Below are 17,322 nucleotides of genomic sequence, written 5' to 3' on the forward strand. Positions count from 1 at the left end.
GGATATGGACAATAGTGCGGCAATTGCTAAGGAGTGGGAGGAGGAGGGTTGGAGGATAGTATTGGGTGGAAAAATAGTTATGAACAAAGACTTGACTTGGTGTGAAAGTGTAAACATACAATATAGTATACAGAGATGTGTTGTAGAATCGGGCACCTGAAACCTGTATAATTATGTTAACCAGTATCACCCCCAATAAATTCATGTATAAAAGAGAAATCTTGGAAACATCAATGGAGCTTCCCCAAAAGAAACGGGATTTAGGATTTGAGCCACTTTTATGTAAATCTCCAAAAAGAGTAATTTTAGCTGTTAAATAGGACACAGTGATAAAATTTCAAAATACCACATTAGACATATTATAAATATTTTTATAATGTGAAGTTGAGAACAGCATTTGTAAAACTATATACAAGTTTTTATAAAATAGCCCAAAAATGTTTAATAAATTAATCACAAATGCTTTTTCTCTATTAGTTTTGTTAAACTTCTTACCAAATGAGCAATACTACTTAGTCAATTACCTACCTAAATTGGTAGAGAATCATCTCTTAATTCCATTTTAATAATTGTAAAAAAAAATCTCATAGTGGTTGAAATACACTTATAAAATTCATAATTTTACATATATTCAGAGATGCAAAATTTTCTCTGAGGGAACAATGTAGAATTCATAAATGAAAATGCCCATAGAGTAGCCTTCAAATCCTTCAAATGCTGGCACAGGCTTACCTTTACGTAGTGGATCAGATACTCTACTTCATTCACTTTGTAGGTCTCTAATCCTAGTTCCTTGGCTAATCTTAAAATACGGTTCTGGGTTGGCCCAACATAGGATCCTCCAAGGTCCACATATTTAACCATCTGGTTCTGTTTACCCATAGAAAAAATAAAAATAAATATTTGTGAAAATGTTATTACTAAGATTTAATAAAAAAAGAGCCCTGAAATAGGCAAATTGACATTTCATAAATTATAGACACATTTTGTTTATCTGTAAAAAATTGGATTTTGTTCTCAACTCCATTTATGTAATTTAAGTTAATAAATAATATCTTAATTTAAAGGAAAACTGATTGACTTCTGCACCCATCATTCACAATATACCACAACATGGTTTGGTTTTTAGTACCTTGAATTTATAAGCTCTGACTTGTTGATAAATTTTCTGTACTTAATACTGGAGGCTAACTTTGTGGCACCTAGTGCTAGAAGAAAAACAATAAAGGAAACGATTACTTTGTATGTGGTTTGCCAATCCAGAAAGATAGTTTCCCGGAATGTTTGGTCATAATTTGAACCTTTGAAATTACTCTTATATTCAAAAGCAAGTTTTCTATATGGTTTTGAATCAGCTTCACATCGAATGACTAAGGATAAACCTTTGAACGAGAAGTGAGTAGAAAAGTTCCCTGCATTTGAATGTGTCCAAGCATAACGGGGTACCTATAAGGGAAACTAGAGAAGGCCCTCCTTTTGTTTTTCTTTTTTGTTTCTTCATTTTTTTTTATTGCCTAGCTCCCCTTCCCCATCCCACCCCCCAAAAAACACATTTCACAGAGGCAGGAATCTTTTCCTTATTCACTGATATATTCCACATACTTATTCATAGGTGCAATAATTCACTGGACCAGTACTAAGTGTCACAAGGTGAGAAGAGAAAAGGTAAAGAAAGAATTTAAAAAGAAACAAATTGGGAGAGAGGATGTGGGAAATGTTTTAGAATAATTTTCACTCTTAGAAAGAATCAAATGAAATTCAAAACTTTCAGCAAGAAAACAAAACAAAACAAAAAAAAAACTTAGCTTCTATCCCATATGTGTCTATCTCATCCTTAACATCTTACCCTAATGGTGTAAGTCCTGCCTCCCACACGGTCCCGGGCTTCCAGAACAACCACATTCAGGCCAGTATCATGCAGAAGTTTGGCTGCTGCCATACCTGAGAGAAAATATAATAAGAAATCATAATAAAACACCTTATAGAGATTCCAGATAAGTTCTTCATGATACAGTCAATGAGACAAGTCCACGTTGGCTTGCACACAGCCTACTACTATATTTAACTTACAGGTGGTTAGGTTTTCTAAACAGAGAACCAAAATCCAAGTCAGAAAACCAACTGCTATTTGTATAAAGAACAAGAGGGCCCTGGCCGGTTGGCTCAGCGGTAGAGCGTCGGCCTGGCATGCGGGGCACCGGGGTTCGATTCCCGGCCAGGGCACATAGGAGAAGCGCCCATTTGCTTCTCCACCCCCCCCTCCTTCCTCTCTGTCTCTCTCTTCCCCTCCCGCAGCCAAGGTTCCACTGGAGCAAAGATGGCCTGGGCGCTGGGGATGGCTCCTTGGCCTCTGCCCCAGGCACTAGAGTGGCTCTGGTCTCAGCAGAGTGACACCCCAGAGGGGCAGAGCATCGCCCCCTGGTGGGCAGAGCATCGCGCCTGGTGGGCGTGCCGGGTGGATCCCGGTCGGGCGCATGCGGAAGTCTGTCTGACTGTCTCTCCCGTTTCCAGCTTCAGAAAAAAAAAAAAAAAAGAACAAGAGGGATTTTATTTTTGGTAAATGTCTCAAATATTTAAAAAACAGTTTTGGTTACTATATTAAAATGTCTATATTTAAGAATAAATTGTGTGATTATATATAAGACAACACAGATAACACAAGGCCTCACTTAAGAGAAATATATAAACTCCAGCAGACTTAGGACCAAATGTAACCACTGACTTTATTTCCAGGGTAAATCTAAAAAACAAGTAAGTTGGAGGGAGAGTGGACCATCAAAACCTAGGGAAGACCTAGAATTTACAATGAAATTAAACATTGAGAGGTTGATATAAAGTTTCGAAACCAAGGACATAAAACTTGACCCCTTATGGAATCCTAATTTCCCATTCCATTGCTGAAGAATTAAATGACTATATTCATTCATCCATTTAATTATTAATGTAGTCAAAAATACTTAATGAATGCTCACTATATTCTTACCACCATAAATTTAGCTTTTTTAAAAAACAGCTTTCTTGAGATAAATTTATATACAATAAACATCATCTATTCAGTTTTTAATCTTTTATTTATTTGTTTGTTTTCAATTACATTTGTTGGTGAGGATGTAAAGAAAAGGGAACCCTTGTTCACTGTAAAGCTGAGACTTGAAATTGGTATAGTCACTATGGAAAATAGTATGAAAATTCTTCAAAAAATTAAAAATAAAACTACCATATGATCCAACAATTCCACTTCTGGGCGTTTATCTGAAGAAATTCAAAATACTAATTCAAAAAGATATATGCACCCCTATGTTCATTGTAGTGTTATTTACAATAACCAAGATACGGAAGTAACTTAAATGCCCATCAATAGGCAAGTAGATAAATAAGATGTGGTACATGTATACCAAATGAATTCTAACCACGTATCAAGTTCATCCTGGAGTTTTTTCTTTTTAATTTTGTTTTTGTGTTTTTAATCTCAGAGGTCTTAAAATACTGCATCTTTAAAACCACTCTTACATAATAAGTTTTCACAAACAACAGAACTCTGATGCTCTGAATGATGAACTGAATTTTCTCAGTTCCAATTACCTTACTCATTTGTTTTTTTATTTTATTTATTCATTTTTATTGGAGAGAGAGAGAGAAGGAGAGAGTGAGAGAGAGGAGAGGAGAGGAGAGGAGAGGAGAGGAGAGGAGAGGAGAGGAGAGGAGAGGAGAGAGAGAGGAGAGAGGAGAGAGGAGAGAGGAGAGAGGAGAGAGGAGAGAGGAGAGAGGAGAGAGGAGAGAGGAGAGAGGAGAGAGGAGAGAGGAGAGAGGAGAGAGGAGAGAGGAGAGAGGAGAGAGGAGAGAGGAGAGAGGAGAGAGGAGAGAGGAGAGAGGAGAGAGGAGAGAGGAGAGAGGAGAGAGGAGAGAGGAGAGAGGAGAGAGGAGAGAGGAGAGAGGAGAGAGGAGAGAGGAGAGAGGAGAGAGGAGAGAGGAGAGAGGAGAGAGGAGAGAGGAGAGAGGAGGAGAGAGGAGAGGAGCAGGAAGCATCAACTCCCATATGTGCCTTGACCAGGCAAGCCCAGGGTTTCAAACCGGCGACCTCAGCATTCCAGGTCGACACTTTATCCACTGTGCCACCACAGGTCAGGCAACAAAATCAAGGAAAGGTGAAGACACTGTGTCTTACAGATAAATGAAACAGCTTCAATATTATCAAAATAATATTATCAAAAATTATGGTTTTAGGAATGTTATACCTCACTAATGTGAAAAAAAATTCTTATAAAAATAGTCATATAGTTCTCACTACATTTGAAAAGCTGTTTTAAAGTTTTTAATATATTAATTCAATGAAGTCTCACAGCAATCCAATAAGAAAAAATACTATTTATATTCCCATTTTATAGCTGAAGAAATTAAAGGACAAAAAAATGTATAAGGTCACATAAGTAGCCAGCACTCAAAGCTATCTCATTTCATTCCAGTGTCAGTATTTGTAACCACTACAAATACTGCTTTCCAGCGAGCCTCAGAACCATTCTCTTTGTAGACAGCAACTCTCTATTTTGCTTCAGGGATAAATTACATTTCAAAAGATATTTTTCACTTTTTTTGGATCAATGTGATTTAAAAATACATTTGTACCTTGTTGTTTGATAAAAATATGTGAAACATAAGATATGAGCCCATCATAAAAGCCATAATGAAAAGTCCAGGCTTCACTCACTGTTTATCACCTAACCTAAAAGAAAAAACTTATTGTTTAAAATGGTTGATCTGATACTTCACTATTTGAAATAATCTATCTTCTAATCCCTGTCTTTGAGGGAAAGGGTGGGTAAGGGTCCCAAAATCCACAGTGCCCCATGCAGTGTGCCCAAGCATTGCACAACTCTAACCTTAGAATACAGGATTTGGATTTTTAACTCCACTTCCTTAATTTCACCTCCAGGAAGAAAAAGAGAGAAAGAAAACAGTTCTACTACTTAGATTCAAAACTTCAGACAATTCAATGGCATTTCTCTTATTAAGCATCAGTTTAACATGTAAAATATGAAATAAGAGGCAGCCATGGTAATAGCTCTTACCACGGAATTCAGATAGACCTGCTTATGCATGCTGAGGCTTAAACAAAAAGGTTCAGAATGAAAAACAATATCATTTACATATACAATCATTTTATATTCCACAAAAAGGACTGCCTTTTAGTAAGGGCAGTTATTCAATATTACCTAATACTAAACATAAACAGCCATTAGAGCAAGCCAGTTGTTAGATCAAACCGCTGATTAGAATTCTATATGCTCATATACCTTAAAAAGTCATAAATAGAAAATTACAAAAAAATTGCTAAATAGAACAATACAAGAGTAAGTTGTTAGAAATATTTCACAGTTTATCACACTAATATTCATAGGAGGGTATTCAAAATGTTTGTTGGAAAAAGGGAGCCCTTGTGCACTCTTGATGAGAATGCAGACTGGTATAGCCACTGTGGAAAGCAATAAAGAGTTATCTCAAAATATTAAAAGTGGAACTGCCTTTTGACCCAGTGATCCCATTTCTGGAATATATCCAAAGAATCCTGAAACACTAATTTGAAAGAATATATGCACCTGTATGTTCACTGCAGTGTTATTTACAATAGCCAAGATCTGGAAACAGCCCAATTGGCCATCAATAGATGAGTAGATAAAAAAGGTGTGGTACATTTACACAATGGAATACTATGTGGTCATAAGAAAAGGAAATCTCACCTTTTGTGACAGCATAGATGGATCTGGAGAGCATTATGCTTAGTGAAATAAGTGAATTAGAGAAAGACAAGTACCATGTGATTTCACTCATATGTGTAATCTAATGAACAAAAGGAACTAACAAGCAAAATAGAGACAGACTCATACATGGAGAGCTGGCTGACAGCTATGGGAGGAGGGGCTAAGTAGAGGAGGTGGGAGGACAGAGTAAAATAAAACAAAAAATAAAAGGAAAAAAAACTCATGGTCACAAACAACAGTGTGGTAATTGCCAGCTGTGGGGGAAGTGAAAAGGGGTTATATGAGTGATAAATGGTGAAGGACAGAGACTTGATTTGGGGGGGGTGGTAAACACACAACATGGTGTACAAAGATATATTATAGAATTGGATGCCAAAAACCTGTATAATTATATTAATCAGTATTACCCCAATAATAAATTAAATTTAGAAACAAGAAAAAAAAGTGCTTACTGGATATCAACTGAGAAAAACTGATTGGAAAATATAATTGGCACAAATATCAGTGGCTTAGGGTAGTTACTGCAGTTTAGGAGGAGGGGATTTTAGAACACCTAAGAACCTGAGGTGTTGGAGTCTGTCAGGAGATAATCAACATCACAAAGTAGCTCTTGATGTCAGAGGAATGGCAGCATGAGAGATCTCATGATCTTCCACTCCTTGAAATTTCAACAATTTGAACAATTATAACTCATGAAGGAACCTCAGCTTGGTGTACAGGCATGCCTGAAAGTTCTATGCATTAAAGCAACTACATGTAGGCTGAGAGGAGTAGACAGGGTTGGAGTATGAAAAGGGTGAAAAATGTGGATGCTGCCAAACAGCCAAGAGCTCATGGCAGTGCCCTGGAGAGGGGAGGAACCCAATAGTATCTGGGTTTCCTTCTGCCAGGAGGAGCAGAGAGAATCGGTAGGCACTTTCACAACAACTAAAGTAATAGTTAAGTGCAGGGAGCTGGGCAGAGGACACAGCTCTAAGACATTGCTGGTTCTCTTTACCTTTTATTTTAAGTGGGAGGAGGGGAGATAGAGAGACTCTCACATGTGCCTTGACCGGGTATCCACCTGGCAACCCCTGTCTGGGGCTGATGTTCGAATACACTGAGCTATCCACAGCACCTGTGGTCAGACCGACTGAACCATCCTCAAGCTGATGCTCAAGCTGATGCTTGAACCAATCCAGCCACTGGCTGCAAGAGGGAAGAGAGAGAGAAGAGGGAGAGGGAGGGGAACAGAAACAGATGGTCACTTCTCATATTACCCTGACTGGAGATCAAACCCTGGATGGATCAACACTCTATCCACTGAGCCGGTTGGCCAGGGTTATTGTGGTTCTCTTGCTGCTCACATTTTAGTCAGAGAAATGGAGATGCAAAGTCCTCCAATCCCCTAGCCTCCCAAACCCCACTTCACTTTGTCTTGGATGTTACAGTGCAGAGTACATTAGCTGTGTACCTAAGAACTGACACTAAAAAAACATTGTTTCTCCTGAGCAAAGAGGGTATGCTGTGTCTTGTTCCCAGTCCAGGTGCAAGGGAGAACATGTGGCAGCCAGAAGTTAACATTGCTAGGAAGAACAAAGAAGGTGGCTAAGTTTCACCCTGTCCATTCACACTCAGCATCACAGATACATGGAAGATAGCCAGCATTGTAGGGGTGGAAGGAAGACTTCACTGAGCTAAAATATGTGATTCCCCACCACCTACTAGAAAATAGTAGATAGACCTCCTACAATTTGTCTACTAAAAACCACTCAAATGAATGCCTAGACAAAGAAGGAGTCCATCGAATACCATAAATTACCAAGAGAGCAACACAGCTTGGAAAAAACTTTTTTAAATCTCCAGAAAGCAAACATAAACAAAAGGAAACGAGATAAAAGTGACAAAGAATTCAAAATTGAAGTTCTGAAAATACTTAACACAATATGAGAAAACACTGATAGGGGATTTAATGTGTTAAAAGAACAAATTAACAAACAAAATGAGTACTTTACCAAAGAGATTGAAAGTTTAAAAAAGAACCAAACAGAAATTCCGGAATTGAAGGTTTCAATAAATGAGATCAAGAATGAACTAGTGGCCTGACCAGGCAGTGGCGCAGTGAATAGAATGTTGGAATGGGATGCTGAGGACTCAGGTTCGAGACCCCAAGGTCGCCAGCTTGAGCGCAGGTTCATCTGGTTTGAGCAAAGCTCACCAGCTTGAACCCAAGGTCACTGGCTCGAGCAAGGGGTCCCTCAGTCTGCTGTAGCCCCCAGTCAAGGCACATATGAGAAAGCAATCAATGAACAACTAAGGTGCTGCAATGAAGAATTGACACTTCTCTCTCCCTTCCTGTCTGTCCTATCTGTCCCTCTCTCTGATTCTCTCTGTCTCTGTCACAAAAGAAAAATAAAAGGATGAACTAGTGATCATAGCCAATAAAGAAAATCACTCTACCAAATGGAGGAAAGACTTAGTGATACTGAAGATAAAAATCTAGAGATGATGCAGAAGAAAGAAGAGACTCAAAAATTAAAAAAAGAAAAGAGCTCTATGAGAATTATCTGATTCTGTTAGTAAGAGAAAAATAATAATAGTTGTGCCAGAAGTAGAAGAGGGGGAAAGAGATCAAAGAACCTATTCATACAAATAATGAATGAGAACTTCACAAACCTGTGAAGAGACATAGATCCTCAAATTCAGGAAACAATCAGAACACCTAGTTACCTCAAAAATAAGAGGTTTTCTCCAAGATACATTGTATTAACATTTTCAAAAATTAATGACAAAGAAAAAAACTTCAAGGCAACTAGGGCAAAAAAGGCAATACCTTATCATGGAAAGCCCATTATGTTATCACCAGGAATACTATATCCATCAAAATTCTTCTTTAAATATGAAGGAGAAATAAAGATTTTTTCAGACATACAGAAGCTGAGGGAATTTATCATCAAAAAGTCTCCACTGCAGGAAATACTCTAGGGCAGTGGTCCCCAACCTTTTTTGGGCCACAGACCGGTTTAATGTCAGAAAATATTTTCACGGACCGGCCTTTAGGGTGGGATGGATCAATGTATCACGTGACCAAGACAAGTGTCAAGAGTGAGTCTAAACAGATGTAACAGAGGGAATCTGGTCATTTTTAAAAAATAAAACATCATTCAGACTTAAATATAAATAAAACAGAAATAATGTAAGTTATTTATTCTTTGTGGACCAGTACCAAATGGCCCATGGACCGCTACCGGTCCATGGCCTGGGGATTGGGGACCACTGCTCTAGGGGGTTATTCTACCTGAAACAGAAAAAAAGTCACAAAACTAAGATCACCAACAAACTTACAGCAGCAACAGGGATAATTTGTGACAACAAAAACGATAAAAAGGGAGGTGATAAAGTTCTGAATTAACAAAGAAAGATGGAGGACAGAAGCACTCATAAGACAAAGGACAGCAATATATATGATGTTTTCTGTCTCAATAACCTAATAATAACCACCCACAAAAAAGCCAAAACTGATATACATAGCTTTAAAAAAAGTGGAAACAGAGGGAATAAGTATGGGATACCACCAAAGAAAAGCAACAGACAGAAACACAAAAGAAAAGAAATAGAGGAGACTACCAGAAAACAAAAGATAACATAGCTAAAGGAAATCCTCACACATCAATAATTATCCTAAATATAACTCACCAGTGAAGAAGCAAAGAGTAGAAGACTGGATCAAAAAACAAAACATGGCCATGGCCAGTTTGCACAGTAGATAGAGCATAGGCCTGGCTATGAACATCCAGGGTTCAATTTCTGGTCAGGGCACACAGGAGAAGCAACCATCTGCTTTTGCCCCCCTCCATCTCCCCCTTCTCTTTCTCTTCCCCTCCTGTAGCCAGTGGCTTGATTGGTTCAAGGGTCAGCCCCAGACAGGAGTTGTGGGTGGGTTCCAGTCAGGGCATGTGTGGGAGTATGTCTCACTATCTCCCCTCCTCTCACTTAAAAATGTATATATACATACACACACACACATAAGCTGCAAAGACAATGTTAGGTTAGCCTCAAAATAAAAGTATAGAAAATCACTCTACAAGCAAATAGCATCCAAAGAAAAGCAGATATAGCCATGTGTATATAATGAAAAACTGATTTCAAGAGAAAACAAAAGTAACGAGACAAAAAAAAGACATTTCATAATGATGAAAGGGACACTAAATCAAGATGGCATAACACTTCTTTATATGCATCAAATCATGGAGCACTAAAATATATAAATAAAACTACTAACAAAACTAAAAGGAGAAACAGACAAAAACACAACCAGTTTGTGATGTTAGTATTCCATTGATTGCTAGATAGAGCATCCAAACAGAAAATCAATTTAAAAAATCAACCTTAAATGACACATTAGATCAAATGGATGTAAATGACATTTATAGAACCTCTCATCCCAGAACTTCAAATTATACATTCTCCTCCAGTTCACATGGAATATTCTCAAGGATAGGCCATATGTTGGGTCATAAAAATAGCATCAACAAATTCAAGAAAATTTAAATTGTACCAAGCATATTTTCAGACTATAGTTCTCTGAAATTATAAATCAACTACAAAAAGGAAGTAAACAAACTCAGAAAAATGTAGAAATTGACAACTAAAAAAATGACTGGGTCAGGTTTCACTGGAGTGGTGACGTTGCTGTTTCCTCCAGTAGGTGTTTGACTGCCATCTTGTGAGTGGCTGAGACTGGGCCTCTTGTTGGTTGCAAGCTTACTTAGCTACTTAGCGGCTCAAGGTGTAGAGGGGTCCTGAGGGAGCAGTGGAGGGAGGAGGGGTTTGAGGGAGAAGACCTGGCGCCTTTTCCCTTCCTCTAAAGGGAAAGGTCTCCCTGGCCTGATTCTTAGCCCCAGGTGGAGAAAGAGCAGTGAATGGCTTCTCTTTGTTTGTCATTATGAGGGCTCTGAGGGGGCTATGTGATGCCTTAAAATAGATTCCTTGAATGATTCTAGTAATATTTGTCTTGAAAAGATTCTGACCATCAGCCTTTACTGACAGAGGAGGTTGGCTGATGGACTTCTGGTTCAGGAAGGAACAAGGCTGGTAGTTAATAAAAGGGGGAGAGGAAATGGCTCACCATTATGCTTAGGTTTGAAAGTGGCAAGAGAGAGTGGTGGCAGTGTTTACCCTTCTTGGCAGTCATCCTTTGACTAAGGCCATCATGTGCTGGTAGTAGGCTCAGATTCTGCGTTTGGGCAGTTTTGTTCATTAGTGTGAAGAAGTCTTTTTTTTTAAAGTTGGAAGGTGCTGGTCTTTGTAGAGACAGTGAAAGTGAAGGGAGAATTTTGTCAAATCTTGGTTTCCCTGGTTACAATCTGTAGAAGATTTAGAAATCTCTGGATCAGTCTTGACATGCTCAGTTGCTTCGTCATCAGTCTGAGGGAGGCCTTTGTGAGGGGAAAGCATCTCAACTAATGAGCTCTTTTTGGATTGGAAGGAAGGATACAATAGAAGATACCCTTTTTTTGGTAGAAGTTAAAAGCACACATTTTTCATTTGAGGGGGAAATTTTATCAGATCTGAAAACCCGGCCGATAAATGATTAATATTTTGTGATTAACTTTAGCAGTTTTGACATGCATGAAAAGAAGGCAAAGATAATCATCTTATTGCATTGTGTTTAGTTTTCAGTTATTCAGGGTTAACTGAGGGCCCAACAGAGTCAAAAGTACCATGTATTTTGTTGCAGGAATACCAAAGAAAACAATAAAATAATAGAATAATTAAACATTTTCTTTAAAAAATTGGCTTTTTAACCCATGAATCTTAAAAATTGCAAGGGTTCAAGTATCAATTTAGTGTTGAACTGATGGCTAAAGTACATGTTAGGGACCAATGGCTAAGAAACAAAAGTTTACTGGAAAATGACCAAGTTTGTTTGACCTGTATTTGGTGCTTCCAATTTATACACACAAATAATATTAGGGATAGGTTTATTTTCTTTTTGTGAAGTCTGTTTATGTACTATAGAGAAATGTAGATAATGAAGATTATCTTTAAATGACAATGCTGTATTTACCACTTTTTCTTGAAAGCATACATTTTCAGTAAATGAATACCAAAATCATGTGTATTCGATCTCATTCACTAAAGAAAATTTATTGCTTTTTTAAGTCTCTTCTTAACACAACTTAAAGTCAAACTACTTCAACTTTAAATTTACTATATTGTGGCCCTGGCGGGTTGGCTCAGCAGTAGAGCGTCAGCCTGACATGTGGATGGATGTCCCAGCTTCAATTCCCTGTCAGTGCACACAAGAGATACGATAATCTATTTCTCCACCCCACCCCTTTATCTCTCTTATATCTCTCTCTGCTCCTCCCACAGCTGTGGCTCAACTGGTTTGAATGAACTGGCCCTGGGCTTTGAAGATGGCTACCTGGCCTCTGTCACAGGTGTTAAAAAATGGCTCAGGCATGCCAGGTGGATCCTAGTCCAGCACATGCGGGAGTCTGACTGCCACCCCGTTTCTAACTTCAGAAAAATAAAAATAAAAAAAGCTCAGTTGCTGAGCAACAGAGCAAGGGCCTCAGGTGAGCAACGGCCTCAGAGTATAGCCCCTATAGTGGGCTTGTGCGGGGCATGGGGGAATCTGTCTCTCTGCCTCTCCTCCTCACTAAAAACAAATACTATATTGCATAAGTATGCTCTGTAATTTTAAATAGATGAGTAATAATAAGATTAATATCTTCAAATTTTTCTTACAGGAATATAGTTCTCTAGACTTAATGTAATCTGAGGATTCTTAGAAATTCACTTTTGCATGAACAATGTTAAGTGACTTTAAGTAAAAATGATTTAACTTAGATTGTTATGTTAGAGATTACTTTTCATTGCAATTTCATAATATATACAAGTTAAGAATTTTTCCCATTATCAAGTGATGAATGCTGTATAATTATTTTAGAAATTGTGATAATTCTTAAATGAATGTGTTTTGTGACAGAATGTAGATTAAAATTTATCTAAGTTAGCATAAAAATCAATAAAAACTACTCTCAGAATTTATGTGGAATAGTACATTTAGTACTTTAAAATTCTGATTTTATGAGTGAAGATTTTAGAGTATTTTTTTTTTTTTTTTTTTTTTTTTTTTTTTTGCATTTTTCTGAAGCTGGAAACAGGGAGAGACAGTCAGACAGACTCCCGCATGCGCCCGACCGGGATCCACCCGGCACGCCCACCAGGGGGCGACGCTCTGCCCACCAGGGGGCGATGCTCTGCCCATCCTGGGCGTCGCCATGTTGCGACCCTCCTGGGTGTCGCCATGTTGCGACCAGAGCCACTCTAGCGCCTGGGGCAGAGGCCACAGAGCCATCCCCAGCGCCCGGGCCATCTTTGCTCCAATGGAGCCTTGGCTGCGGGAGGGGAAGAGAGAGACAGAGAGGAAGGCGCGGCGGAGGGGTGGAGAAGCAAATGGGCGCTTCTCCTATGTGCCCTGGCCGGGAATCGAACCCGGGTCCTCCGCACGCTAGGCCGACGCTCTACCGCTGAGCCAACTGGCCAGGGCTTAGAGTACTTTTTATTTAAAAGTTTATTAAATTTTATTTAAAATGTGATAGGTTTCCCCTTCAGTAATGGAAAAGCCAAATTGCAAATAATAATCTTTTTTTAAAGTTATTTTTGAAGTCTAGAAATACCTTGCTGTGCTTTATAAAAATTTTGATCCTATAAATGTCACTTTGGGGGAACATTTTGAGATTAATTTTTAGAAAGATTCCTCTATTCCTTATTAGTAAGGTGACCAACTTTTTTACAATGAAAAGGAGGACAAAAATAAATCGAAGAAAACAATATTGTAAATAAAAGAAACATTTTATTCATTGCAACAATAATACACTAAAATGATAAAGTCATAGTAAAAAGATTGTATTTTATATTGTAATTATGCTTACATGCCTATTAATTTTTAATAATTTTAAGAAAAAAGTACTCATTTAGATTCAAATACATCACATCACACACAACGGATCGACTCTGCATTGATCAAATATGGACATTTACAGATTAGTCTTCCAATATATATGGCCAGCAGCCACGGCCACCGTCACAGCTGCCTGGCCTGTGCAGGTTCGCATTTGATTCGGATAGACAGTAGCAAAACAACAGAGCCAGGAACTGATGGGCCATTAGCTTTAATCCTATCTCATACCTGGCAGATGAGAAATACACACAGTGGGAAAACACTTCCCTTTCCATTCAGAGCTCCCAAAGCCACTGACTTAACCGAGTATTCCTAGAATCAAAGGTTTCTACCTCACCAGCCTTATTCACCTCTGTTCCCCATCTCCTCTCTGCTCAAACTCTGCACAAACTGGCTTCTCCTTCAGCAATCCGCCATCTTGGCTGCTTCTCCTCTCTAATGCTAATTTCAGGAACTGAGAGAGTGAGCTCCTGGTCTGTCTCATTTTATAATGTACAAATCCAAACCTTTAATCCAATATACAAATAAGGAAGTCTCTGATATGAAGTCACTTATCTGAGGATAAATGGGATTCCTCATAAGAGTTCACCACCCCCTATCATACAACAGGAAAGGGTGTGGGGAGAAGCTTAGTTATGAAAATATCTTAGTATTAAAAGGGCGGGAAAAGCTTAGTCTTAAAACTAAGCCTTAGGCTATAATGACTGCCAGCTTACAGCCTGTCCCCCATACCCAATGCAAACTATAAGCAGGCAAACAAATACATAATATTTGCAAACTTATTTGACCCACACAATATCAAAAAGGAGGACATTTAGGAGGACACTTTTCAAGGGAGGATGGAACTTACGAAAGAAGGATAGTCCTCCCTAAAGGAGGACATTTCGTCATCTTATCATTAGTGCAATTTGCCATTACTTCTCTGGTTTTTAACCAGTCTAGTCCATTATGAGGCAAATTAAACAATGTGACAGAAGATTTAAAATGACTTAAAACAATGTAAAGATCAAAATGCAATTCAATGAAATTGAATACCTGAATCATAAGAAGGTCCATTAAGTGTTGAAAGTGCTTGTGAGATAAACATGTAGGACATTCAGATCATTTCACTTAAAGGAGAAACACCAAAAGTTTTATATATTTAGCTTTTTAAAAAGATGGTAGAATTGAAACATTAAAAAATTGCCTTGCCTGGGACTTCTCTCTTTGTGATCTTATTTGTTCCTGCTGCTTAAACTATCATTTTTGTGTAAATGAGCCATAATTCTATGTTAAGTTCTCTTTTTAAGTGCTTACATATTACTCAAAGCCTCTGGACTGTTAAATCAACTCAATTTATATACAACTCTCCCTCTTTTGGTGTTTCTTATGTTGATTAAGTGGCTTAGATTTAAAATTTGGCAATTCTTACCTCTCTCTTTTGCCCAACTATATTATCACCTGTTGCTTCAACCTCCAAAATGGCATTTCTTTTCAATTTTCTATTCTCATTACTACAGTCCTAATTTAGACCCTTTTTACTATTTTAATTTGTGTTTGCATAGATTCAAGTATCCCACGGAGTGTATCTCCCCCACCCCCTTATTCCCCTTAGCGCCCCCATGACCCCTCCCCTCAATGCTTAACCCCCTTCCAGGATTTGCTATCCTGTTCTCTATAATGCTGTGTTATGTATATATAATTTCATTAATCTCTTTCCCTTCTCTGACCCCATCTTCTCTTCTACTTTCCCTCTGACTGCTTTCCCTCTGGTCCCTTTGATCCCGCCTCTGCCCCTGTTCCGTTGCTCGGTTCGCATTGTTCTTTGGGTTCCTTGGGTGAGTGAGGTCATATGATGTTTTTCTTTCTCTGCCTGGCTTGTTTCACTTGGCATAATGGTTTCCAGGTCCATCCATGTTGTCACGAAGGGTAAGATTTTCTTCTTCCTCACAGCCACGTGGTGTTCCATTGTATATATGTACCATAGCTTTTTGGTCAGATTGTCCACTGACGGACACTTGGGCTTTTTCCAGATCTTGGCTATTGTGGACGGTGCGGCCGTAGACATGGGAGTGCATTTCTTCTTTTGGATTGGTGATTTGGTGGTGTTCATGGGATGTATTCCTGGGGGGTGGGATTGCTGGGTCAAAAGGCAATTCGACTTTTGGTTTTTGGGGGAATCTCCATACTGTCTTCCACAGTGGCTACAACGGTTTGCATTATCACCGGCAGTGTGGGGGGATTCCCTTTTCTCCGCACCCTCTCCAGCACTTATTGTGTGTTGTTTATTTGATGAGCACTGCTCTGGTGGGTGTGAGGTGGTGTCTCATTGTAGTTTTCATTTGCATTTCTCTGATGATTGGTGATGTTGAACATTTTTTCATATGCTTATTGCCCATCTGTGTGTCCTCTTTGAAGAGGTGTCTATTCATTTCTTTTACTTATCTTTTTTTATAAATTTTTATTAATTTTAGACAGTAGTGAGTCTTAGGGTCCGAGCTGCAACGCCCCCACCCACGCGGCTGAGGGCGCACCGGAGAGCGGGTGGCAGCGGGAGACAAAAGTGCGGTTCTGCTGGCAGGGGCGGAAGCCGGCTGGCCACCAGTGGGCTCAGGTGTGAGCTCAATCTTGCCCGGCTAGGGAGAAGGGGGCGTGCAAAAGCGGTCAAGCTCAGCTGCCAGCAGCCTGTAATCCAGCCTCCTGGAGAAGGGCGGGAAACCCAGAAAGGGTAGAAACCAGCCCCGGGGCAAGGGCAGAGGAGCACATCCCTGCCCCACCCGTGCAACCCAGGCTTGCGGTCTGACTTGGTAGCCGGCTCCTCCCGCGAGGGTGGAGCCAAAAGCCCAGAAGAGGCGGAGTTGCGCTACGAAGCTGAGCTTGGGCACGCAGCCCTGTCTGGCGGTAGAGCCAAGGCTAGCAGCTGTTCCTTGAGTGGGATCATCCTGCAAAGGCAGGGCAAAAGCTCGGAAACAGGCAGAGACCCGCAGCTGAGCAAAGGTGCTCGCCAGTGCCCTCAGGACCGAGCATAACGTCACACACGGGGGTGGGGCAAAGGCCAAAGCCACCAACCCTTGTGCACCCGAGCACTTGATCACAGCCACTCTCGTGAAGAGAAAATGCAGAGGCAGAGAAATACAACACAAATAAACCAAGAGAAATCCCCAGAAAAGGACCTAAGTGAATCAGATATAACCAAATTACCAGATGCAGAGTTTAAAATAACAATTGTTAGGATGCTCAAAGATATTAGAACCACCATAGATTGCCATTATGAAAACCTAAATAAAGAGATAACAAATATAAAAAAGGACATTGAAATAATAAAAAAGAATCAGACAGAAATGACAAATACAATATCTGAAATAAAGAATACAATGGAAGGAATTAAAAGCAGGATGGATGAAGCAGAGAATCGAATCAGTGAGTTAGAGGACACAATAAATAAAGGCATGGAAGCAGAGCAGAAAAAAGAAAAGAGACTCAAAAAGTCTGAGGAAACTCTAAGAGAGCTCTGTGACAACATGAAGAGAAATAACATCCGCATCATAGGGGTTCCTGAAGAAGAAGAGAAAGAACAAGGGATAGAGACTTTGTTCAAACATATTATAATGGAAAACTTCCCCCAATTAAGGC

General features: G+C 39.3%; 1 protein-coding gene across 1 annotated transcript in view; it reads right to left on the reverse strand.

Moving 5' to 3' along the window:
• The window catches only part of MAOB (monoamine oxidase B), a 165,553-nt gene that overhangs the window by 91,734 nt on the left and 56,497 nt on the right, over nucleotides 1-17,322 (reverse strand). Inside the window, exons 2-3 of the mRNA XM_066249767.1 lie at nucleotides 1,847-1,941; nucleotides 733-870 (exon numbers count right to left, since the gene is read on the reverse strand). Coding sequence (XP_066105864.1) covers nucleotides 733-870; nucleotides 1,847-1,941 — 233 coding nt within the window. The remainder of the gene's footprint in view (nucleotides 1-732; nucleotides 871-1,846; nucleotides 1,942-17,322) is intronic.

The sequence above is a fragment of the Saccopteryx bilineata genome, chromosome X (genome assembly GCF_036850765.1).
Source record: "Saccopteryx bilineata isolate mSacBil1 chromosome X, mSacBil1_pri_phased_curated, whole genome shotgun sequence".
NCBI lineage: Eukaryota > Metazoa > Chordata > Mammalia > Chiroptera > Emballonuridae > Saccopteryx > Saccopteryx bilineata.